This window comes from Filicampus tigris, chromosome 17 (assembly GCF_054856515.1).
Source record: "Filicampus tigris isolate MCC_2025a chromosome 17, RoL_Ftig_1.0, whole genome shotgun sequence".
Classification (NCBI taxonomy): Eukaryota; Metazoa; Chordata; class Actinopteri; order Syngnathiformes; family Syngnathidae; genus Filicampus; species Filicampus tigris.
Window position 1 is genome coordinate 2,897,838 of NC_141233.1, and position 23,649 is coordinate 2,921,486.

The following is a 23,649-nucleotide window of genomic DNA, read 5'->3' on the forward strand; positions in this document are numbered from 1 at the left end:
TTTACAAGCAAGGCTGTAGAAGGGAGTGATCTAATATTGAGAAGACCAATTCTCATTTGAGTGGGCGGGTCGGTGCTATTTTTCTGATATGCATTCTGAGTAATAATATCAGTAAGATTTCACCATATAAAACCTGCCTTGGACTTGAACTCATGACACAGCAATTATTTCATCAGGTGACAACACGTCAGTCTGCAATACAACATTCGCTGGTGGATCAGTATGTCCTACTATGACGCTTTGTTCTTCCAGATAATCTGTGTGTTGGAGGCACTTAACCAGTTAAACAGTATGCTACGGTTTTAAAAACTCCTGCTTTCAAAACCACTAAAACTTTCCGTTACCAGGATATGTTTTTCTTCTATTTTGTTTGAGTCCAGTAAGTGCAGGGCATCAACAGTGGCAGCCAATGTTGTGTTTTGAATCTCACGTAAATTCGCAATGCTGCAATGATTGGCTGATACTCAAATTGCCACTGGATACAATAAATTCCAGGCCATGACGACAAACCAACGACTCGACTTCCTGGTACCACCCAGCCATGTGGTCATAAATCAGAGTTTGGAGTTTTGCGTTGATCCTTGACCCCTGTAAATCAACAGATACCCTTTTGTCCTTCTTTGTTGCAATATATGATAACCCCTGCACATGCTAAAGACAAATGAAAGTATTTGGAATTCCTTGAATATAAATCCGCGTCTGACTTTCCTCAAAGGTGTATGTAACACACATTTGCAGAGCTTGATAATTGATCACAAAATAATTTCCACATGGAATAAGTGGATTTGTTCATCCTCATTGTTTTCTTTTGTGCTGTAGAATGTCAGCTAGTTCCTCTAAAATATGAACTTCCCCACTCCGACCCATCTGTCTTGCTGTGTGGGGATTTTTTTCAGAGGAGCAAGTGTCATCCCTAGCATTTGAGCTGTGGGAGGCCTGGGAACGTTTTTATACATTATCTCCATTATTTACACAGAAAAATAACTGTGATTTATGGTTTGCAGCTCATCTCATTTCACATATTTTTTTCTTCTCCCTCACACTCTCGAAGTGCCTTTCGGGATAGGTTACGTCTGCAGAATGTGGTTTGAATATGTCAGCTTCATCCTCAAAACTCTGGTTGATGGCAAATCACAACTATCTAGGACAGGACAACAACAACAGCACAAAAACAGAACACAGTCGCAATGTTTTCACCCTGGGCTGGGAAAAGCGCTGTTCCTACCTAAATGCAGAAGAAGAAAAAAAGCAAGTGACCCATATAGCCTACAGCCTCTTTCTCAAAGTCTCCAAATTGAATTTTCAACACACATGCATCATCCTCAAACTTGCAGCGTTCAGCGAAGACTAGACAAATATTGACGGAATGTGTAAGGGTTTTTTTCTTTCTTTCGCTTTATTTTTTTTTTCTGTGTGCAGTTCCCCAGGTTCTCAAGAGCTGCACCGAGTTCATCGAGAAGCACGGTGTGGTGGATGGTATCTACCGCCTCTCTGGAATCGCTTCCAATATCCAGAAATTGCGGTAGGAGCCTCACTGCATGACCCTGCAGTCGAGCTGCCTTATACACTATATATGATGAAGTCACACATGTTTGGGAGTTGTTTTTCATCTGTTGCTGTGGTGTCTCTTCTCTGCTTACACATAAATATATATATTACATGACTGGAATGTGCTTGTGTATGTGTGGCATGGATCACTTAGCAGGGTGCAATTTCCAGTGGGGGTGGGCTGGCTTTTCGGCCACTAGCACTGTCGCATTGCACAGCGTCCTAAGAGCATTAGTGTAGTTTTGCGCTATTGACTGTTGCACGTGGGAGAGGAGGGTGGCGGCACAAAAGAGCCAGTACGCCAGAAGCCGTGATAAATCATATATGCATGGATAAATGATTATTATTATGGCATATGCTAACAAGCCGGAGCTCGAAGGTCCCCCGTACACTGCGGTCTCCTGTTTGGGAACATTCTAGCTTTCCTGTTAAAATCGCCGATGGGGAAAGGTACGTGAATTTATCCAAAAGTTGTGTGCCGACATTGCTACATGAGATCGGCGGCAGGTAGCACGTCGAACATGCACGGCATCAATTATGAATGTTTCTCAGACGAGTAAGCAAGCAGTCTTTTTAGCCAAAACATCAAACTTAAATAGCGAGATTTATCATATTGTAGCGTCTTCCAGGAACCCACCTTCAGACATAGTTTAATTATCACGTTTTTATTATTCCAAGTACAACTGCTCGCACTCGTCTTGGTTTACGCTGCTCCTCTCGCTTGCCGTACAATGCATTCATGAACCTCGGAAACATCACAACTCAGCAACACACGAATCCGACTACAACACAGATAACCCAATTCGTTACAATATGCTGTTGAACATTCAAAGATTTCAATGCCTAAAAAGTGTATACAATCTCATAAAGACTTTTTAAAGTTACTGTATTTTTACCATTATTAAAATAGTTTTAATATAGTTAGCAATAATTGTAACTGTTATTGTATGTATTTTTTTTTCATCACAAAAAGTGGATACATGTACTGTAATGACAACTTGTCTTTAACTTGAATACTTAGATGTGTCATAGGCTGTTGTGTCTTTACAAAATTAAGAGATCATTATTGTCAGTGTATTTTTTATTCTGGTGTAATTTCTTAGAATATCCCCCGAATAGTTCATTTTTTCTAAAAAAAAAAAAAAAAAAAAAATACAGTTTACTTGTCATCTTTTAAAAATAAACATTTAAAAAAATAAAATAAAATCTGTTTTTTGTACCGAAAATATACCGAACCAAAGTTTAAAAAAAAAAACTAACCGAACCGAAATTTAGCTTACCGTTACACCCCTACTTAAAACTAATTGTTGTTTAGACACACCTGAATATTTTAGTGTATGGATGTATTTTTTTGTGTGAAATTGGTCCTGTATCTAACCCCAAACTACAGGTGTTCACATCAAGTTTTCTTCCAGTTTTTTTACCCTCTGTTTTTGTGATCTTTGTCTCTCGTCAGGCACGAGTTTGACTCTGAGCAAATCCCCGACCTGACCAAAGATGTTTACGTACAGGACATCCACTGTGTTGGCTCGCTGTGCAAGCTCTACTTTCGAGAACTGCCCAACCCCCTGCTTACCTATCAGCTCTATGAAAAATTCTCTGTAAGTTATTTAGATTCTTTCTGCTCTGTCACTGTATGATGATCCGTGTGTGTGTGTTTACTCTGCAGGAGGCTGTATCAGCAGCAACAGATGAAGAGCGACTTATTAAAATCCATGACGTCATCCAGCAACTTCCTCCTCCACATTACAGGTCAGAATAGAGGCACACTGCCTCCCTGTGGCATATGTAAGGAGTACATTTGAACAATAGTTTACTGTCTGCCAAACTAATAAGCAAATCAAAATAATTATCCCATTTAACACATCTTCTAAATGGATAATACCATAGATATGAAACTTCTATATAACTTCAGAGTGGCCATTGTAATGCAATGTAAAATATATCTTGTAGGGGAAATCAACCCAAACATATTTTTTTCAACAATATGTTCCCAGCAGGCCCACTTGTTGAAACACGGCATTCTGATTAATATTGCATTTGTGGAATATGAGTTGAGCACTAAAATACACCCCTTTTTAGCCATCTCAGGGGCGGCCATTCTGTCACTTCTGTAGACTGAAAACGACATCACAACTGCTCAGGGCTCAGGTAACGACCAATCACGGCTGAGCTTCAGAAAACAGGTCAGCCATTATTGGTCGTTACCTGAGCTCTGAGCAGTTGTATTAAAATGGTCGCCCCCAGAGATGGCTAAAACGGGTGGTTTAACTCTTATATACTCATATAGCATATTCTTGAAAAAAATATATGTTTGCGTTGACTCCCCCTTTAAATTTCATTTCTATAGTAGTGTCACTTAATGTGACGTGTGGGATTAAATGGTTGCTGAAATGTAGGGGGACATTTGCAAGGAATTCATTGATACATAGAAAGTAGAAAACTTGGGAGTGGCTCAGTCATTCACTGAGTTGGCATATCACAATGTAAAAAGTGAAATTAATAAATATATTTGCTCTTCTAGAACTCTTGAGTTTCTCATGAGACACCTTTCCCGCCTGGCGGCATTCAGCTACATCACCAACATGCACAGTAAGAACCTGGCCATTGTCTGGGCCCCCAACCTACTGAGGTGAGATATCCAATTACTAGAGGATGGATTTTCTTAAAGCAGTGCGGAGTCACCTTACTGACAAAGATGAACGCTTTTGTGATCGTTTTAATGTTGTATACGAACAGAACACCAGCAAAGCGGCCATGAATATTCTTGTGCATGTGCAGGCGCATGATGCTCAGGTCCACCTCTTAAAATCATGCTGCCGCCACAAATATGGCCCATGTTTGAATGCGGCATGGTCCAAGGAGTCTCCATTCGCTTCTCATAGTTAACGTGAAAGTCAAACCAAACATTGTCCTAACATTAATATGTTCTATGCATAGTCCAAACACGGCATTCTGATTGATATTGTGTTTGTGGAACATGAGTTAAGTAGCATCTCGGGGCCGCCATTTTGTTCATTGCTGACGACTGAAAATGACATCACAGTTGCTCAGGGTTCAGGTAACAACCAACCAGAGCTCAGCTTCACAAAACAGGTGAGCCGTGATTGGTGGTTATCTGAGCCCTGAGGGTCTCTTATGTCATTTTCAGTCGACAGCATGTGACAAAATGGCCGCCCCCTGAGATGGACAAAAACGGATGGATTTAACTACTTAGCTCAAATTCCACAAACACAATACTGTATTGATTACAATGCCGTGTTTAGTGGAGGTGCATAGAACATCTACCGGTAATTGTAAAGAACATTTTTGGGTTGACTTCTTTAAAAACACAATATTCAAGGGCCTTTCAAAACAAAGGAATTCAAGACATTTAAAAGCAAAGGGGGTGGGAGACAAATGTAAGACATTTAAAAGCAAAGTAAAGAAATAAAAAGTAGTTTACTAAAAGAATGTCCAGCGCTAGAACAAGATTTGGGAAAAAGTGTATTCTAAGAAATGCTTTAAGAGCTCAGTCATAGGTATGGTCGAACAAAACATAGTTTTTCACCTGAAAACTAATGACAACTGTACAGTCAAACAATTGACACTTAGGGTGTCAAGTGTGTCCAAGCATGGCATGGATTTTCTAGTGTGAGTGTGCCCTAATGATGTATTATACCAATAATCTGATGTGGAAACGTTATGCTGCTGTGTGATGTGGGAAACAATACTGATTGTTATATATTAGCTGCTGACAGATTGAATGGATTTAAGGAGCCGTTTGTTGGACTTCAACACAAAGTCAACTGCTGCCAGAAAATCTTTGAATATGCGAAAATGAAACCATTTTAATGGAACAGCATACATGGAATTAGGTGGCTTTATCACAAAACCTATTCTATTGAATTGTGACACTTCAACTGTAGCCAACTGTTTGTTCACGTTCCCAGATCAAAACAGATTGAATCCGCATGCTTCAGTGGCACGGCAGCCTTCATGGAAGTCCGAATCCAGTCGGTTGTGGTTGAGTTCATTCTCAACCATGTAGATGTTCTCTTCAGCACCAAACTTAGCTCATTAATTCGCGAGGGAGCAGGTATAAGCATCAAAATCCCTTCACGCCCGTTCATTCAGTGATTTTCTATTTTGCGCTACTTCCACATAATGGCTGTGCAAATGACATCCACAGGGCATAACACATTGTCACGGCCCAAGTCCCTGCTGGTTTCATCACCCTCGACGAAACTTCTAAGTTTGGAGGAGGCTCAGGCTAGAACTCAGGCTCAGATCAACTCTCCAGTCACTGAAGATAGCAAGTACATCGAGGTTGGCGAGGGTCCTGCAGCCCTGCAGGGCAAGTTCCACACTGTCATCGAGTTCCCCACAGAGAGGTTTGTCTCGTCCGGTTCCTGTTCTTTAACTACTGTCCTTGTTTTAATGATGTTTTTAAAGACCAACATACACAAATTTGAAAGCTACAGAAAAGTGGCGACTCAAAGTATGCTGGATTTGGACTCTCCCACAGACAGATCTTAGAAATGTGACTTTTTGGATATTGCCCTTGCTTGGATTTTGTCAGATCTTCCAAATATTCTGTCATACGGAATTCTACAGTTTTCGGGTTGTTGTTTTTTTTTTAACACAGAAAGAGGCCTCCTGTTAAATCGAAGAAGTCTCCTGTGGGTAGTTGGCGTTCTTTCTTCAACCTGGGCAAGTCTTCCTCGATGTCCAAGCGTAAGCTGCAACGCAACCCGAGTGAGCCCAATGAACTAAAGGCCATGGCTCTCGCTGGTGTGTTTTTTTCCTCAAATGTTTTGGTCATTCTCTTTGATATTGTGCAAAAAGCAATATTTCAGCAAAATGGGCTAACTACTAACACCTTTTTACGCACCAATTGTTTTAGGAGGTCGAGGAGATACAGCTACATTAAGATCTGCTAAAAGTGAAGAGTCACTGAGTTCACTGCATAATGTTGAAGGTAATTACAACATACCTTTTTCTTTACATTCGATTTATACTGTACATTCGAAAGCTGTATTGTAAAACCAAAATGCATCCAGACGTAATCAATTCTTCGCACAAAAAAAAAGACTACTATATTGTCAAATTAGGTTCACGTGTGTTGAGTTTATGTAGGATTTTATTGCATTGCCCCTTGCATCCTGAAGAAATGATTTCAGCTTTTAAATTTTCAGCTATGAACAGGTTAGATTGTAGCTGTTTTCATATTGATTTAGTAAGTCACAGATTTCTGGGTGCAGGTCTGCACTGTAGTAATGCTTGTCTTGTTTATTTCACCAGGAGAGTCCAAGGTGTACCGTCCACGGCGGCCACGGTCGAGCAGTGACGCCCTTTCAGCCTCGTTTAATGGCGAGTTGCTGGACGGTCGACAGCACTGCAACTCGTACGACCACCTTGGTGCCACAGAGGACAGCGACGGAGATGACGGGCCCATCTGTGTACCGGCTCTAATCTCTCCTCCCCGCTCAGCCGGCGAAGACGTGGACCTCAGCCCACCAGACATCGGCATGGCCTCCTTGGACTTTGACCCGATGTCTTTTCAGTGCAGCCTTCCTGACGCAGCCTACGCATTTCCTCTGGTTGCCGGAACAGAAGGCTGCACTTTAAAGAAGAGCCCTGGCAGCCTCTGGGAGAAGACCAATGGGTCTGACCTCGTCTCTTCCTCCTTCCTTGACAACTTGACATCCTCCTTGTTGCCCTCTGAGTTTAACCTGGCCGCAGGAGAGAAAGTGGAAAGTCAGAATCTCACCGCTTCTTACTCGTACACTGACAAACCCACACAAGCTGTGTCACCCATTCGAAGTGTAAAGACTGCGACTTCTGCCACTTCAGAGCGATTTTCAGTCGAGATGCCCGACAAGACAACCAGTGAAGAGGCGGGACCTCCAGAACCTTTATCTCCTACCATTGCACCAAAAGATTCTCCTCTTTCTGTAAAAGATGAGCCGTCTCGAAGTGAAGGTTTCCAAATGGAGCTCCACTCCAAGCTGGCAACCCTTGACAGCGTGGATTGTGAAGAGCTAAAGCGAGAGGACAGTGTTCAACATGCGAGCCTCGAACAACAAGGTAAGGAAAACATTTTCCAACATATTCACACTTCTGTGTCGGGGTTTACATGTATGTCACCTCTTTTTAAATTGTACTTGTAATGCAGCACTGCTGTCCTATTTTACTCGTTGTTTTTTTTTTTTTTTTTCTTCAACATTAAATGGGAAGTCAACCCCAAAATTTTCTTGACAATAATATGTTCTATGCGCCTCCACTAGTCTGAACATGGCATTCTGATTAATATTGCATTTGTGGACTATGAGTTGAGCAGCAAAATTCACCCATTTTAGCCATCTTAGGGGGCGGCCATTTTGTCACTTGCTGTTGACTAAAAATGTCATCAAAGTTGCTCAGGGATCAGGTAACCAATAACCAATCACGGCTCACCTGTTTTTTTTAATCTTAGCCAGGATTGGTCGTTACCTGAGCAACTGTGATGTCATTTTCAGTTGGCAGCAACTGACAAAATGGCCACCCCCCTAAGGTGGACAAAAACGGGTGGATTTTACTACTAAACTCATATTCCACCAATACAATATCAACCAGAATGCCATATTTAGACTAGTAGGGCTACATACAACATATTATTGTAAAAGACATTTTGGGTTGACTTCCCCTTTAACACTTATTTGCCTTCCTTCAATCTATTTTACAGTTAATTGTTTTTTTGTTTTTTTACAAACATCACTTGCTTCCTTGGTAGGAGGAAGAGCTCCAGATTCTAAAGATTTCACCACACATTCCCTCAGCACTCCAGCTACCACTTGCGGTCCTCCTCCCCCTCCTCCTAAAGATACCGCTCGAATGTTGGCCCTGGTTCTTGCTGAGTCAGCACAGCAAGTCTCCATACAGTCCCAGCCTTGGTCCGGTGAGCCCCTGACACCGGCGCCGCCTCTGCAGCCGCATGTTTCCGAAAGCCAGGCATCATCAGGTCCACATTTCCAGACCTCCTTTGAAGAGGGTGTTGAGCCAGGAAGTTCAGTCTCACAAAATAACAGTGTGTCTGTCACCTCCATCCAATCTTCAAACCTGTCGAAAGAGCAGCAGGCGCTTGAGTTAACCAGCATGACAACCAGGCCGCCAGACAGTGCTAAGAATGCAACTATTCTGTCTGGAAAACCACCTGAAATAGAATCTATTCCTTCAGATACACTTCATAACAAGATCATACCTCTCCCTCAAAGTACAGCCAATGTGAATTCTCCAACCAGGAGTCCAGAAAGTCAGTCCTTTGTACATGACTCAGTCTGCACCAGCAGTACCAGTACCAAACCAGTGCCCACTAGTCCACCCCTGCCCAGTGGCAGCAAGAAAGACAGCAGAGCCTCTCGACAACGTCTTGCTGAAGTAAGTGTCTTGTCATTGAATTATACATGCATCTGTATGTCTTGTCTGTCTACCCAGCTCATATGTGTCAACCTCCCTGCCTGTGGGCCACATCCAGCCTAATAGGCAATTACACATGGCGCTTAAGTTCAACGGATGCAAGACTTGCAAAGCTGTTATCAAATAAGAGGCCCTATGTTAAAATGTAACTTGACCTGTTAAGATGTTTAAAGAATAACTTTAGATTTCAACAATAACCTAATGCTGCAAATTCAACAAATGACTACTTTCAGTTCTTTGTAACCTATAAAATATCTCGAAACACTGCTGTGCGTAATGATTTGGAACAGTGCATTTGAACAAAAAATGTTTTTATTTTGGAAAAAAATAACATCATTGGGAGGTTTGTTTAAAAATATAACAAATTATTCTCTTACAGTCTTACAGTTCATGTGAATTAAATTATGCTGAGTGTTATTTGCATAGTCTACATTATTCATAAATCAGAGTACAACATAATTTGCATAATAATTGGGAGCACATTGTACAGTAAATATTTATTTATATATATATATATATATATATATATATATATATATATATATATATATATATATATATATATATAGTTCGGCCCACGGCCTAATGTGCACTTTGATTTTTTGGGGCCCCCTGTGCCATTGAGTTTGACAACCCCTAGCCAAATATCCATCCAGTACGTCATTACGTTCACCAAATCCTCTGATTTCAGCCTCTCATCAATAATTATTCTCTAATTTCTGTAGTTCTTAATGGAAACAGACTATCTTTTGTGTTAAAAATAAGACATTTTCAAACATCTGCTTTTACTTTTGGAAAACAATGACCGAACCATTAACTGGATCAATTTCAAAAAGATTGGTGAGTATAACATCAGTCTGTCTTGTATGATATTGCATAGTTGTTGTTTGGTTGGTTTTTCAACAATAAGCCAAGACCAAATAAACAATTATTGGTTAATAAACAGTAATCGGGGGAAATTTAGTTTTGGAATACACTTCAATGCAAAATAAAATGTTATTTGACTAATCAATAGAATAATCGATTAAAAATATTTGCTAGTGACAGCGCTAGAAGACACATAATGAAGGGTGCATTATTTCGATATTGCAAAAATGAATGAGAGATGTAATCCTCTGCATGTTTGCTGGATTGTATTCAATGTGATTCCATGTTTAGAATTATTATTGTTTGTTCTCTGACAGCGTTTACACGTACAAATGTGTGATTGTTCTTCTTTGTTATTTGACACAGCTTAACATTTATGTCACTTTCTCAGGTGAAGCCAAAGGAAGACCCAAAGCCCATAAGTGTTCCGAAACCTTCCTCGTCCTCATCATCATCGGAGCAGCCGCATCCAGCAGCTCCAAAGGCCAAAAAGCCGGTGTTGTCACCATCCCAACATCAAACACAAACTCAGCGGCAGTGCCAAGTTCAGATGCAGCACCAGTCCCAAACTCAGCCACTTTCAAAGACCAGTTCCGTAGTGGCACCCATCTCTTCTGAGCATGTTGATGGATCCACACCTCCCGCCCCTCCAATTCGCACAATGGAGAGCAAACTGGCAACAGCCGCACTCAGTCAGGGTGAAGCTTCTTACAGTAACTTAGGTGAGACCTCTACTGCTGGCCATCGCGAGGATGCCCTTCCTCATCATCCTCTTTCTCCTCGTAAGTCTTCCACACATCCCTACCATGCTATAGGTGAAGCAGCTCTTATTGAGCCTCCAGGAGTTGCATACTACCACCAGAGGCCCGTTTCGATGGGTCCACAGCCCATGCCACACCACTACAGACCAAACAGCGTCCCCTCGCACCTCGCGTATGTGTCCAAGTCCGAACCGCAGATACCTTACAGTGCCCGAGTAGACAATAGATACAGCACTTTAGGCCCTCGGTCCTACCACCATTCGATAAAGACAAGAGGGAACACACGGAGTGTTTATGGGGCTCCGGGACATCAAGGTTATAGCCATGACAGAAACCACGGCTATGCCACAATTCGCAGGGTGCACTCGCTCCATGTTCCCACCACTATCCGCACGGTGCCCATCCAAAGGACCGAAGTCCCTCCGGATGACATGTTCTATTACCATCGACCTGTGTATCAGTGCAAACCTTACCAACAGCCCCCGCAGCAGTCCTCACAAGCCGACTATCACGTCACTCAACTGCAGCCTTATTTTGAGAATGGGCGAGTGCAGTACCGTTACAGTCCATACTCTGGTTCTATCCCTCTGGAGGGTCCTTATTATGATATTGACCACTATGGCACCATCCGTGTCCGCCACGTCCAGTCAGCCTGCAGAGATTCAGGGACCGTTGTTTGCAGACCCAGCGGAAAGGCTACAGGGTACCACTACCTCGCTCGCAATGTTCTCCCGGCTGGAAAGGAGCACAGCTTTGTGAGCAGGGACATGCCACCGAGTCACGGGCCCAAGGAACTTCCTTCTTACCTCTCTTGGGACCCCGAGGAGTCGGAATGTTTGCGCACGCAGTCTATCCGTAGAGAGAGCCGGGCCAGACAGAAGATTAAAGGTCCCGTGCTCTCACAATATGACAATGTCGGCTCATTCGCACCACTAGACGTAACTGGCTATGACACCCTGCACTCGCGCAGTAAGTCCGATCCAGGTAAAGCTTTGTCGAACACAACTGAGAGCAAAGATAGTCGCTATCTCCCCAGACACATGGTCTCTGACCCTAACGTCCTCAATTGTTTGGAGAGTGACAAGCACCTCCTAGGCGCTCCAACGGGAGACAAGTCGGACAGGCCGGCGAAGCAAAGCGGCTCCAAGAAATGCCAATCATCTCATTGCATTCCCGCGACGCTGAGCGGTCTCTCCCATCAGCAGGACGCCAGCCAACGCGAAGCCAAGCACGAGAGTGCAGGTGAAAAGCTGGGCGAAAGCAGCAGCCGGTCCAAAAACCGGCAGCCGGAGCACGCCAACAAGAGGAGCTTCCAGACATGGCACGAGTGCCATGATGCTGACCGCCACCACGGGAAAGGCAAAACGACAAGCAGCTATCACGGTGCAGAAGATCAGCCAGCCGCTCCCAAAGAACAGCTTGCCCACTGCAAACCTGAACGCTCGCACAGCATGCGTGAGCAGCATCCCTACAGCCACAGCAAAGCTGAAGTGGACGCAGACTACTCGTATCTCAAGCACGGCAGCAAACCGGTGCAATCCCACTACGATAACTTGGACGATTACCACCCAGTACCTCAGCCCCAGGCCCCCATTCAAAAACGCAGCGGCTGTAACTCCTATCCGGCGCACAACAGCAGAGCGTATTCCACAGCGTTAGGCCAGGGAGCCTTCCTCCAGACCGAACTGGGTATGCAGAGGCCAGAAACAGAAATATGTACGGAATGAAACCTCTGCACCGGCGGGATTGGGAAATGAAGAAGAAAGACTATGAGCTATGGTAGTTCAGCCTCTGCAGGACAGTGGACTGTTGTACCACCAATAATTTTTGCTCTTCTGTATTTTTAACAAATTGTAAAGGAAAATGTAAGACTTTTTACAGAAAGTCCTGAATGTACAGGAAGTTTTTGTCCAAGAGCCCATTTTTGCTGTGTTTGAGTGAAACACGAGTCATAAATGTACAGTATATGATATGAAAGATGTAAGGTACTTTAAACGGGAACCACAAAATGTCAAATATCATACAATGTAATGTCATATATATATATTTATATATAGATATATATGTATGAATCTATAGTAAAAGGGTATGTTGTATTTTTTTAGATGTGGCCGCTGGGTTTGAGCATAAATGGGAATAAGGTTTGCATTTTAGAAATGCATGCACTCTTACAGAACAGTTCTGTGTACGTCACTGTTCATTACGTTCTTTCTAAATATTGCAGCACAAGGTATGGGAGGAGGATTGATGTTAGCACCATCACACCCTCCCTCCACCAATATGCACACAGGTAGGCAGTACACTGTGTCCACGTTTGTCTTTTGAGAATCCGACTGCGTGAGTCTGACAAGGATCTGCAGTGGGTGACTGTCAGTTCAAATAGCGGGTGTCATTGTCTTTTATGTTCTTTGTGACAGTGCCACTTTATGTACATTGACTAAAACACATTTCAGTTACTTCTAACGGAAAGTTTTGGTACTTCGTCAGAAGGGGGACCAAGCATAGCGGCACAGTGCTCGCATATACCAAAATAAAAAGTAAAAGAGATGGTACATTTCAGATACGCATATGAAGAGGTTTTTATTTACATTTCATGTCCCCATTACATTATCTATTTGTGAGACCTGATCTATCATTAATAAAAGCTGAAAATGTTTTCCTCTACAATAACAAACATGTAAGTCCTACTTGGTAGGAAAATGACCATTTTTTCTTGGAGTTAGAAATGTATTTTACTGCTAATGTAAATCTTGCCCAGATTATGCAAACAATTTATGTAGTTAATTATTGAACCGTGTATTTCAGCCTAAAAACTGATGTATAGTACACTCATTTGGTACTGCCCAGTGAAGTTTCAATTATACTAAAAATAAACGGATTGTGTTCTGTAATTGTTTTACCCAGTATATCGCTTGCAGATGTCGCTCCTCCTGCCTTATCTAAAGCCTCTTTCTTTTCAGTCAAGGCAAAAGTAAGGCACTGTACTTTAATGTGAAATTCTTGTCTCTAACTAATGGGTATTAAGATTAGATATAAAAGAAATAAAACTGTTCAGGAATAGCACTTAACAATGTGTCCATGATGCTGAATATTTCGTTTCCTGGTTTAACATGTCCAAATTAATGTAGGTGACAGACATGATGCTATATCACATACTGACAGCATGTAACAATAGATCTGGGAGGGTGGTGGCAAGGCCATTAATACATGGACTGGATTTCTTTTTAATCCATTAATAGTAATCACAACCGTTTTTCAACAATCATAAAAACAAAAAATGTACATGTCAGAAATGGTGGGCCAGAGAAAGAGATTAGGGGATGGGATTCCATATACAAATATTCCAGATTGGATAATAACCGCCAATGTGGGGTGGGGGTGCTGACATATATTCCAGATCGTGATGTATATATTCTACAAAAATTTACATGTATTATCATTATTAATTTATTTTGGTACCGAGTGATCAGTGGATCGGTGTTTGGTGACCACTGGTTTACAGTATATAAATCCTCTTGTGATTCAGAGGACCTGGAAAAATCTCTGCCCACAAGCGTAAAGGCCAAGAGCCAATAGTGAATGCCTGCTGTGATCGTCAATCCCTCACGTGACTCCACACAAAGGTGAAGCAGCTGTTATTGAGCATTCATTGGGGGAAAAAATAAACATTGTGCAAAGGATATTACTAGGTGACCTCAGAAACACAAGGGAAAATCATCATCAATTAGCAGTTTGTTGGTACATCATCAGGTCAAAGTTAAAACTACAGTGCACTTGAATTTCATAATGATGGGTTAAAATGTGTCCATCCATCCATTTTCTATTGCACATGTCCTCAGTCCTCATTGGGATCACGGATGAGATGGAGCCCTAACCTAGCTGAGTTGGGTGAGAGGTGGGGTACACCCTGGACTGGTCACCAGCCAATCACAGAGCACATACAGTACAAATAACCATTTACACTTATGGCCTAATTAGAGTTGTCAATGAGTCGACCGTGCAAGTTTTTGTAATGTAGGAGGAAGCCTGAGCAAACATGAGGAGAACATGTTAATAACCCCACACAGGAAGGCTTAAACTGAAATTCAAACCCAAGACTTCGACTGTGAGGGCCTTTATGGGAAGCTATTTGTTCGAGGTCCATCTTGAGATCCAAGCTTGTGTCCTCACTAAGCGCACCATGCTGCCACATTAAATTGAAAGTGACTAAATATTTGCGGCAGCAACAACCACAAAAAAACTTTTGTTCCAGAATTGGGAGACAATTTAAGCACCAACAGTTTTGCTGAATATACTGTTTTATCCTCTTTTTTATTATTTTTTTTATTTATTTACACTTTCAAAAGCTACTTAACCGTTGATTGGTCCAGCTCCACTATAAATGGACCTTTTTTTTTTTTTTTTTAAATAAGATTTTATTTGTCATATGTTTTGCTGTGTATGGCACAGTCCTGATACAGACACTCGGGCACCTGAAAACATACTGGTATTCTAAAATATTGCTAAGAAAAACCTTTACAATTAAAGTTGAGTTTCATCTGAACTAAATAAAATGACTTAAAGGGGAGGTCAACGGAAACATTTTTGTTCAAGAATATGTTCTATGCAAGTCCACTAGTTGAAACAGAGCATTCTGATATTGCAGTTGTGGAATAAGTGTTAATCCACTCCCTTTTAGCAATCTCAGGGGGCGGCCATTTTGTCATTTATCGACTGAAAATGACATCACAACTGCTCACGACTAATTACAAAGGTTAAAATAAAACAAAATAACACTCAAAATGTGTCACAGGGTGTGAATATTTTGTCTTTAATTCGAACCGTCACTATTAAAAAGCCTTAAAAGGGGGAGTCAACCCAAACGTATTTAAGGCTGACCTGTTTCTGAAGCTGAGATGTGATTGGTCATTACCTGAGCCCTGAGCTGTTCTGATGTCATCTTCAGTCGACAGACGACAAAATGGCCGCCCCCAGAGATGGCTAAAAATGAGTGCATTTTGCTGCTTAACTGATATTCCACAAACGCAAAATTAATCAGAATGCCGTGTTTCAACTAGTGGGCCTGCTGGTAACATATTCTTGAAAAAAATATGTTTGGGTTGACTTTCTCTTTAAACAAAACCATTTTAGTTATTTGCTATTTAAAATGTTTAGGAAGGACTTACAGCTACATTTTGTCTCAAAGCAGCTATAATTTACATAATAAATTCATAATTATGTATTTTGTGCATGGATTATTTTTAATTTCATGGTCGTGGAGGACAGAAAATCCCATCTATTTATGTTGTATTCAATTGAATATAGATTGAAAATTATGTCCAATAGAAGCTATACAGTAAAAGTAGCCTATTTAAAGGCATAGCTAACAACCATGTGAATCCATCGCAGGTAACTTGTGCAGGATTTGCTGGATAATAGATTTTTAAGGAAATTGGCTATTCGCCTGCTTTGTCAGTGTATTTGATTTAGATCAACAATCCCACTTATCTTTCATCTTAACTACATTAAAAACAGCATTACACTCACATTTAATTGACACTAATGAATAGATCAAACTTATAAAACGAGCAAAAATGTCCCCAAGCATAAAAAAAATAGTTTTGTCTTGCCACGCCACTTTTCTTCCAAAACAAATATATGCTAACATTTTCTGTCATGTTGACAGTTAACACTTTGGTCGTTTGCATAAGCAGATGAAATGGGTCACCCAGCCTGTTATTTGGGGTTTCATCGGGTTACAAGTCAAAAGGTAAATCTTACATATGACAAATATTGCCTTGAACTTGATTACATTTCCTAAACCTTCTTTCCCAAATTTCATCGGTTTTGTTTCGGGGATGTAGCAATATATAAAGAGCACAGTTTCCATAATACATAATCTTATACTAGTTTTCTGGTGGTTGTTGTGCGTGTTTGGTGCTTTTCTGTAAATTAAGTGCAAGTCCAGTGTTTGTTTACACTCGCTAGCAGTTGCATTGTGGGAGACATGATTGACACGGGCGCCATTTTGCTCGCCGCGCTACCATTGTGTGCAAGATAGTAAATATCTGACACTGCAACAACACGCTCGAGTCACTGCGAGGAAACCACGCTTAAATTGCCCTTGGTGAGTCAAATACGATGATATTTTCATACCGGGACGCTCGCTCCATGGTGTGTGTGAAATTTGAATGTATCATTGTTTTAGTGTGTGTTAAAAACGTCGTCTTATTTCGACGTTGACGATGAAGTGGAAAAGCAGTACAAGTGAGGAAACGGCTCAGTGCTTCTAAACGCCGATGTATGTGCTCTTTTCATCGTCGGTTTTTAACCATCTACTTTGGTTCAGCAGTCGCTCCACATGATTTAAATGTCAATCACACTTGTTTTCTACGTTTTTGGTGATAGTCTTTGTTACAGTGAGTCGCTGGAAAAGTCGTGTGTCCGGCTCAACGTTAATAGTCTTTAACGTTTCATATGCGGCCATAAATCCTGCGGTTAAGAGGCGAGCGATAATTCAGTGTCCCCGCCCACCAACGACAGCAACATGACAGCTCATTGGTTCCTATGCAAGTAAAAGCCAACGCTGATTGGTGGGCTTCAAAGCATCACAGTGTATTGGCCAGTTCGAGGAGTAAACAAGATTTGTGGATTGGTTTGCAGTTAAAGAGCGACAAATAGTCAAATATTACCGGAATCCGTAAGCGGCCAGTTTGTGAAAAATGACTGTTTTAAAAAATTAAGCCATAGTTATGACTAAGAAACATTCTAAATACACACAACGAACACACGTATGGGTACCGTCGCAGACATGAAAGAGCCCTGTCATTAACGATGTTTGTAGGCGCATTAACGTTATGCCATTGGAAACTGTCACATTAGCGATGCTTAGGAATCCCCTACTGCAGGATGACGATAAATCGAGGTTGCTATGTGACGTCATACCAACTCGTGCTAAATTACGTATTTTGTAGCGCCACCTTGTTATTTGGACCAATAAATGTGTCTCAAAGTTGATCTTGAGTTGTATTTACTAATTTCAAGGATAATCTATTTCAGTGAGTGTTTTTTTATCAGTACTCAAGTTATTGGAACGTAAGAAATTTCAACAGTGTAAATGTGGATCTTAAATGCAGTATGAAGTCATATGTTGCAGTTGTCAATGTTTATATCTAATATCGCATTTGTGTGTCTTAACCTCTGATACCTCTTCTAGGTTGATACTTTGTGGTCATGGCTCGTACCAAGCAAACTGCCCGTAAGTCCACTGGAGGAAAGGCTCCTCGTAAGCAGCTGGCCACCAAGGCTGCTCGCAAGAGTGCCCCCTCAACCGGTGGCGTCAAAAAGCCCCATCGTTACAGGTAACCTTTGTAACCCACATGGACAACTATTTGTAATATAGAAACCAATCGTAATATGACAAATTGTAGATCATATTACAAGGTTGGAGAAGTCAGGCAACATGACAGGATGTAAAGTTTGATGCAGTGAACGTATTTGTTTTTAGACTCAAAACTTGCACTGACTTTTCACTTGTCGACACTCACAATACAATTGGATGTTGAAGGTTTTTATAGGTGTGTGAAGGGTGTTATTTTTAGATTTAAAGTAAATAATTACAAAGTGCTTGGTATTGCTCTTCAGGCCTGGTACCGTGGCTTTGAGAGAGATTCGTCGGTACCAGAAGTCAACGGAGCTTCTGATCCGTAAGCTGCCCTTCCAGCGTCTGGTCAGAGAGATTGCGCAGGACTTCAAGACTGACTTGCGTTTCCAGAGTGCTGCCATTGGCGCTCTGCAGGTTCGTGTGTGTGTGCGTGCGGGGGGGTGCACGTGTGTGTCTGCGCCAGGTTTTATAATACTTTTGGTTTGTAGTTTTTTTTTTGTTTTGGCTAATTGTTTTTTTTTTGTATATTCAATTAGTTTTATTTATTTATGTTTTAATATGTAGAGCAGTGATTCTCAACCAGTGTGCCGTGGCACTTTAGTGTGCTGTGGCACTTTAGTGTGCCATGAGAGATCATCAAGTGTAAATTATCCGATATAAAAAAATTTTTCGCTAATTTATTTATGGCAACCATGTATACTAACAGGCTAAACAATAAAATTTTCTTCCTCTAGATGACACAAGGTACATACCCTGTATAGCCACTTTTTATTTCAGTTTGCTAAGTGGTGTGCCTTGAGATTTTTTCCGATGTGAAATATGTGCCTTGGCTCAATAAAGGTTGAGAAACACTGATGTAGAGCATATAACAGTGCAAGAAAAAAACAAGGTCACAATAAGTAGCTATTGTGTAAAAAATAAAGCTACAATTCTTAAACAACTGTTTGACTTACCTTCTTCTATATGGCCAGACATTAATAGCGAAATACATTTATTTAACTAAAAACCCAAAATCTCATTTATGAAATCAATCATTTTCACTGTAGTTAGTTAGTATTATAAATGTAAAATGTAGTTTCAGTTCATTTTAAAAGATCTCTTGCTTTTATTTTATTTTGTTGACAAAAATGTTTTTTTCAATTTTTGTTTTTCTTTTACTTCGGTAAAGGAGTGTCTGAAAATGGCCAGCACTGTGCCCCCACTAGTCTAAACACGACATTCTAGTTAGTATTGCGTTTAGGGAATATGAACTAAGCAGCAAAATCCATCCGTTTTTATGCATCTCGGGAGGCAGCCATTTTGCCCCTTGCTGTCAACTGAAAATGACGTCACAGCGCCTAAGGCACATAGGTCAAAGTCAATGCCCGCGGGCTGGATGTGGCCCCTTGAAGTTTTTCTACGGCCCCTGGGATGATAATGTATTGCTTTATTATTAAGCCGGTGTGGGTAGCAGATGTGATCAGGTCCTTCGCGGCTGCTGATGATGTCACGCTTTAAAATATATTGTAGCATCTTCCAAGAACACAGACATAGATTAATTAATCACGTTTTTATCAGTCCACCCGGCTACTGTAGGCCGCAGCCGACGCCAATACAGTACGACAATTGTTCAGTCAAAAAAGAGCAACGGCTCTCCTCTTCGTCCTCAGCTCCTCTCGCTTCCATTTCCTCCCATCCAGAGCGAGCCGCGCGATGTATTCACTAACCTCGGAAACAACACAGCCCGGCAAAACACAAATTCGACCACAGCACAGACAACCCAATTCGTTACACTATTTCTGTAATATATTTCTTTGCATCTATGTTTGCCACCCCATGGCTGTTGTGTTTGCTAAATATAAAATAAAATAACAAACATTACCGCTACTTTTGCGAGGGTCGTCCTTCGGTAGTCTACCTGCCGACTGAAGACTTCACGTCACTGTTTCGTGGCTTTCAGAATCGGATTGTGGTGAAAGGTTATTTGTAGTGAAACACGCTTTATTAAGAAATAATTCATGTTAGAAAGCTCATGTTGTTTTACTATGAGTAATTGTTGGCATTTGATTAATTCATTGAGTTTCGACTCAGTACTGAGATGTCCCACACTGTGAGCAGGCATTGAACGCTCCTCGAGAAGTATTGATAGCGAGTGACGTGTTTCTTTTCTTTTTCCTCCTTCGACACAGCTCGTAGTTTGTTCATGCCAGCAAACTCAGTAGTTGCAGATTGCCCGTGTTTCACCATGTTTGTTGTTGTGTGTAAATGTTAAAAGGTGAGTTTAATAAGTCAGGTTCGTGTCAGGTAACTGCTGTACATAATAGCCTGGATATGTTCTCGTGAGTGATGTCACGTTGATGAACACTAGTTAGTTATTTCGGCTAGTATGCTAACTATTCTAGTGATGAAACGTGTGAATGTGTATTGTATGTATTGTTTAATTGCGTAATACAGTGAATTGTAATGTTTAGGCATATTGTTAACGAATGGATGTGCATTGGATGATATTGCTAGGTTATTCTTTGTCTGTTATTGCAGACCACAATAAATAGACGTGTCAAGTGGAATACGGGCCTGTGTTCTCTGACAGGAGCACCCACATCCATACCTTGCCACTCTAAAATAGAGTCATCTGGAGACATCATACCAATCACGCGATCCTCTGCGTTTTACGTCACATTATATACAGTTCATACAATCTTGCAGCCCAAGTCAACCAGAAAATTGTTTCCAGTTTGGCAGGAGAAAAGCAAACGTTCGACTGAAGACGGGCAGCGGCTTCTTCTCGGAAGTGAAGTACGAGCTGTCTCGCAAAAGTAGCAGTAATGTACTTTATTTTATTTTTTATTTAGTAACTTCGAACATAAAAGCACAACAGCCAGGGGGGTGACAAACATAGAGGCAAAGAAATATAAAGCGTGACATCAGCAGCAGGCGCGGACCCAATCCAATCTGGACATTTTTTTAAATTTCAATGAACAGTCTATCAGTCCGGCCCTCGGCTTTTAGCAAAATTTTTCATTTGGCCCTCCGTCCATTTGACTTTGACACCCCTGGCCTAAGGGTTCAGGTAACGACCAATCACGGCTCACCTGTTTTCTGGGTTTGGTCATGTGACGTGATGAACCCTTTGGCACTTGTGATGTACCGGTAATTTTCAGTCAACAGTAAGTGGAAAAATGGCCGCCCCCTGAGATGGATAAAAACAGGTGAATTTTGCTGCATAATTCATATTCCACAAAACGCAATATTGATCACAATACTGTGTTTAGACTATTATTCTAAAGAAATATTTTGACTTTCCCTTTAATTCTAACCTTGCTGTGCACACTCATGTTTTGAAATGTGTCATGATCTTTGGTGTGTGTGTGTGGGGGGGTGCGTGCGCGTGTGTCTGTCTTCAGGAGGCCAGTGAGGCATACCTGGTGGGACTATTTGAGGACACCAACCTGTGTGCCATCCACGCCAAAAGGGTCACCATCATGCCCAAGGACATCCAGCTGGCCCGCCGAATCCGTGGAGAGCGTGCTTAGAAAGCACCTTTGACCTTTGACCCTTTCTTTATATCCTCACCCCCTCCCCATATATCCCTCCCCAGCTTCTTTGTAGACTTTTAAGAGGTAGATTTATGTCGATGTCTGGTCTCTGAGGTTTCTTCGTCTTCACCAAATGTTTTAGGGTACCTTTTTCGTTCACGTACGAAAGATGTTGCAGATCAGGTGAACATTGGCACGCGCGTTTGACCATGTTGGGTTTGAGGGGCGTATCCAGACACCAGTCACACCTTTGGGTCCACATTGATGCCTGGGCTGCAGACAGGGTGAGCAGAGGGGCTAGTCTGCTTAAGGGGAGCTGCAACTTCCACAGCAGGGTGCTATTAAAACTAGTCCTGACACTTCTGCCCTGTCTTACTTTATACACCTATCGAGTACGTCGTCAGCCCCCCTCTCATTACGCACCAGCAGCGTGACGCCTCGAGATACCTTCTCAAAGCACATCTCTGCCTCCGGAATGTGTGCAGGCAGTCACTTTGTGTGCATGTGTGAACGCTGATCTTTTCAACCAGGTGTAATCATTAAGCAAAAAATCTTAGTATGATTATTGTGCATGTATGGTGTCTATTTTTGTTTTACTCATCATCATCGCAAATAATCCCATCCTCTTCCACTTCCAGAGTCAAAGCATGAAAAAGTAAACGTGGTGAAGGTTTTTCTTTTTTTTTTCTTTTCAGTAACGAGTTGAAAATCAGGGTTTCTGTCCAACATGAAGAGTTGTATTTGCAAAATGCAGCCACTCTGGGGCGATGTTTCACCAGCCGTCGTTACCTGTTGGTCAAACCTTTTGGATTTTTTTCCACAACATAATTTGGCAGGACATTCAATTGAGGTTGTCATTTCTCACTTTTTTGCAGTTCTCTGTCCCCTTCTCAAAATTTGTAATACTGGGTATAACCTCATTGCTTTCTTTTATATTTTTGGTAAATGCTCAAGGTTTTCAAATGTATGAATAAGCTGATCTTTGTATTTTCCAAATTTCTCATATGGTAGCATTAAATAGATGTTAATGGGAAACGTATGAAAGTTTGTTTCTTTTGCTCAGGTGGCACTATAATATGATGGTTTGCTAACAGTATGTAAGATACAAAAACTGCAGTGTGTGTTCTGGCTAAATCTGTATGTCACTTAGTGCAGAAGAAATATAATTGGGTATACAGTACAGAATTTTTAGGAGGAAATCCTTCAGAAGCCACAGCAAATAGTGAATGTACAGCAGGTTTTCTTCAGGGCTCTTACAAACGAATTTTTAGACTCGATTACTCAGGTATGAATGTCACATGATTAGAATATTCCAACGTCTTCAAATTGTAAAAGATTTAACCCCAAATGGGCGTGCAATACTATGGAGGCGCATTGCTGCCACACCAGGGGAAACAAGTTAAATATAACATGATACAATTTGCCTTTCAACGTAAGAAATGTCACATTTGATCATAAAGCCATTTTAAAAATTGAACAGAAAATACATACGGTACATATTTCTCCGCCAACCGGAAAGAATTGCTTCGTTTTGTTTTGCTGAAAGCGGAAGCCCAAATTTACCACGATTTAACGACAGGAATCACAGTGGAGTTTGCTTTAGTCATACATGTGTGGTTACCAAAGTCACCAAACTAAATGTGTTGCGGTTGCGGTAAATTTTAATTCTCTTTCACATAGGAAATACCAGCAGGTGGCAGTGTAACCCCAAATTGAATGCGAAAAAGGGTAAAGATACACACACACAGACAAAATTATTAGTGCCACGTTACCACTGTTATTGAAAGAAAAATCCACACTGGTCACAGAAATAACTTGAGTCCGTCGGGGGGATGATAATAGAATAAGAATTGAAAGAAAGAAAAAAAAATGCTTTTGAATTGTGGTTCAATAGACCCGGTGGGCATCTGATGTCAATTCAACATTAATGTGAAATAATCCAGGTCATCAATTTTCCTCCAGTAGCCATGTTCAAGGTGGCATTCTACAGTCCCGAATCAGGATCTTAAATTTCTGAATAATATAGTCACAGGAGCGCCAACCTGCTTGGTCTCATTGCCTTTACCTTTAACATACTTCTCTATAATTCTCCTTTTAAGATCCTAAACAACTCTCTCCTTGGCTTCCTCTGGTCCATGTTTAATGTGGTACACGCACA

General features: G+C 41.3%; 2 protein-coding genes across 6 annotated transcripts in view; both read left to right on the forward strand.

Moving 5' to 3' along the window:
* arhgap32b (Rho GTPase activating protein 32b) overlaps positions 1-13,504 on the forward strand; it is a 98,629-nt gene extending 85,125 nt beyond the window's left edge. For all 5 annotated transcript variants that reach the window (XM_086012840.1, XM_086012841.1, XM_086012842.1 and 2 more), the window contains 11 exons: positions 1,420-1,522; positions 3,005-3,149; positions 3,218-3,300; positions 4,073-4,180; positions 5,481-5,626; positions 5,720-5,921; positions 6,176-6,321; positions 6,434-6,508; positions 6,832-7,617; positions 8,303-8,946; positions 10,244-13,504. In XM_086012840.1, the coding sequence (XP_085868966.1) occupies positions 1,420-1,522; positions 3,005-3,149; positions 3,218-3,300; positions 4,073-4,180; positions 5,481-5,626; positions 5,720-5,921; positions 6,176-6,321; positions 6,434-6,508; positions 6,832-7,617; positions 8,303-8,946; positions 10,244-12,340 (4,535 nt within the window). In that variant the 3' untranslated portion in view covers positions 12,341-13,504. The remainder of the gene's footprint in view (positions 1-1,419; positions 1,523-3,004; positions 3,150-3,217; positions 3,301-4,072; positions 4,181-5,480; positions 5,627-5,719; positions 5,922-6,175; positions 6,322-6,433; positions 6,509-6,831; positions 7,618-8,302; positions 8,947-10,243) is intronic.
* Positions 13,505-16,553: 3,049 nt separating this feature from the next.
* h3f3c (H3 histone, family 3C) lies at positions 16,554-22,526 on the forward strand. Its single transcript, XM_086012766.1, has 4 exons — positions 16,554-16,719; positions 17,809-17,953; positions 18,237-18,390; positions 21,360-22,526. Exons 2-4 carry the CDS (start codon positions 17,826-17,828, stop codon positions 21,486-21,488), a joined length of 411 nt encoding a protein of 136 aa, XP_085868892.1. The 5' UTR covers positions 16,554-16,719; positions 17,809-17,825; the 3' UTR covers positions 21,489-22,526.
* The last annotated feature ends 1,123 nt before the right edge of the window (positions 22,527-23,649 follow it).

What these genes read in the sequence shown, in the direction of transcription:
- h3f3c (XM_086012766.1), top strand. Translation starts at nt 17,826, where the DNA reads ATGGCTCGTACCAAGCAAACTGCCCGTAAGTCCACTGGAGGAAAGGCT. An exon ending in AAAAAGCCCCATCGTTACAG is followed by an intron (nt 17,954 to 18,236) that starts GTAACCTTTGTA and finishes ATTGCTCTTCAG; the next exon opens with GCCTGGTACCGTGGCTTTGA. An exon ending in CTGCCATTGGCGCTCTGCAG is followed by an intron (nt 18,391 to 21,359) that starts GTTCGTGTGTGT and finishes GTCTGTCTTCAG; the next exon opens with GAGGCCAGTGAGGCATACCT.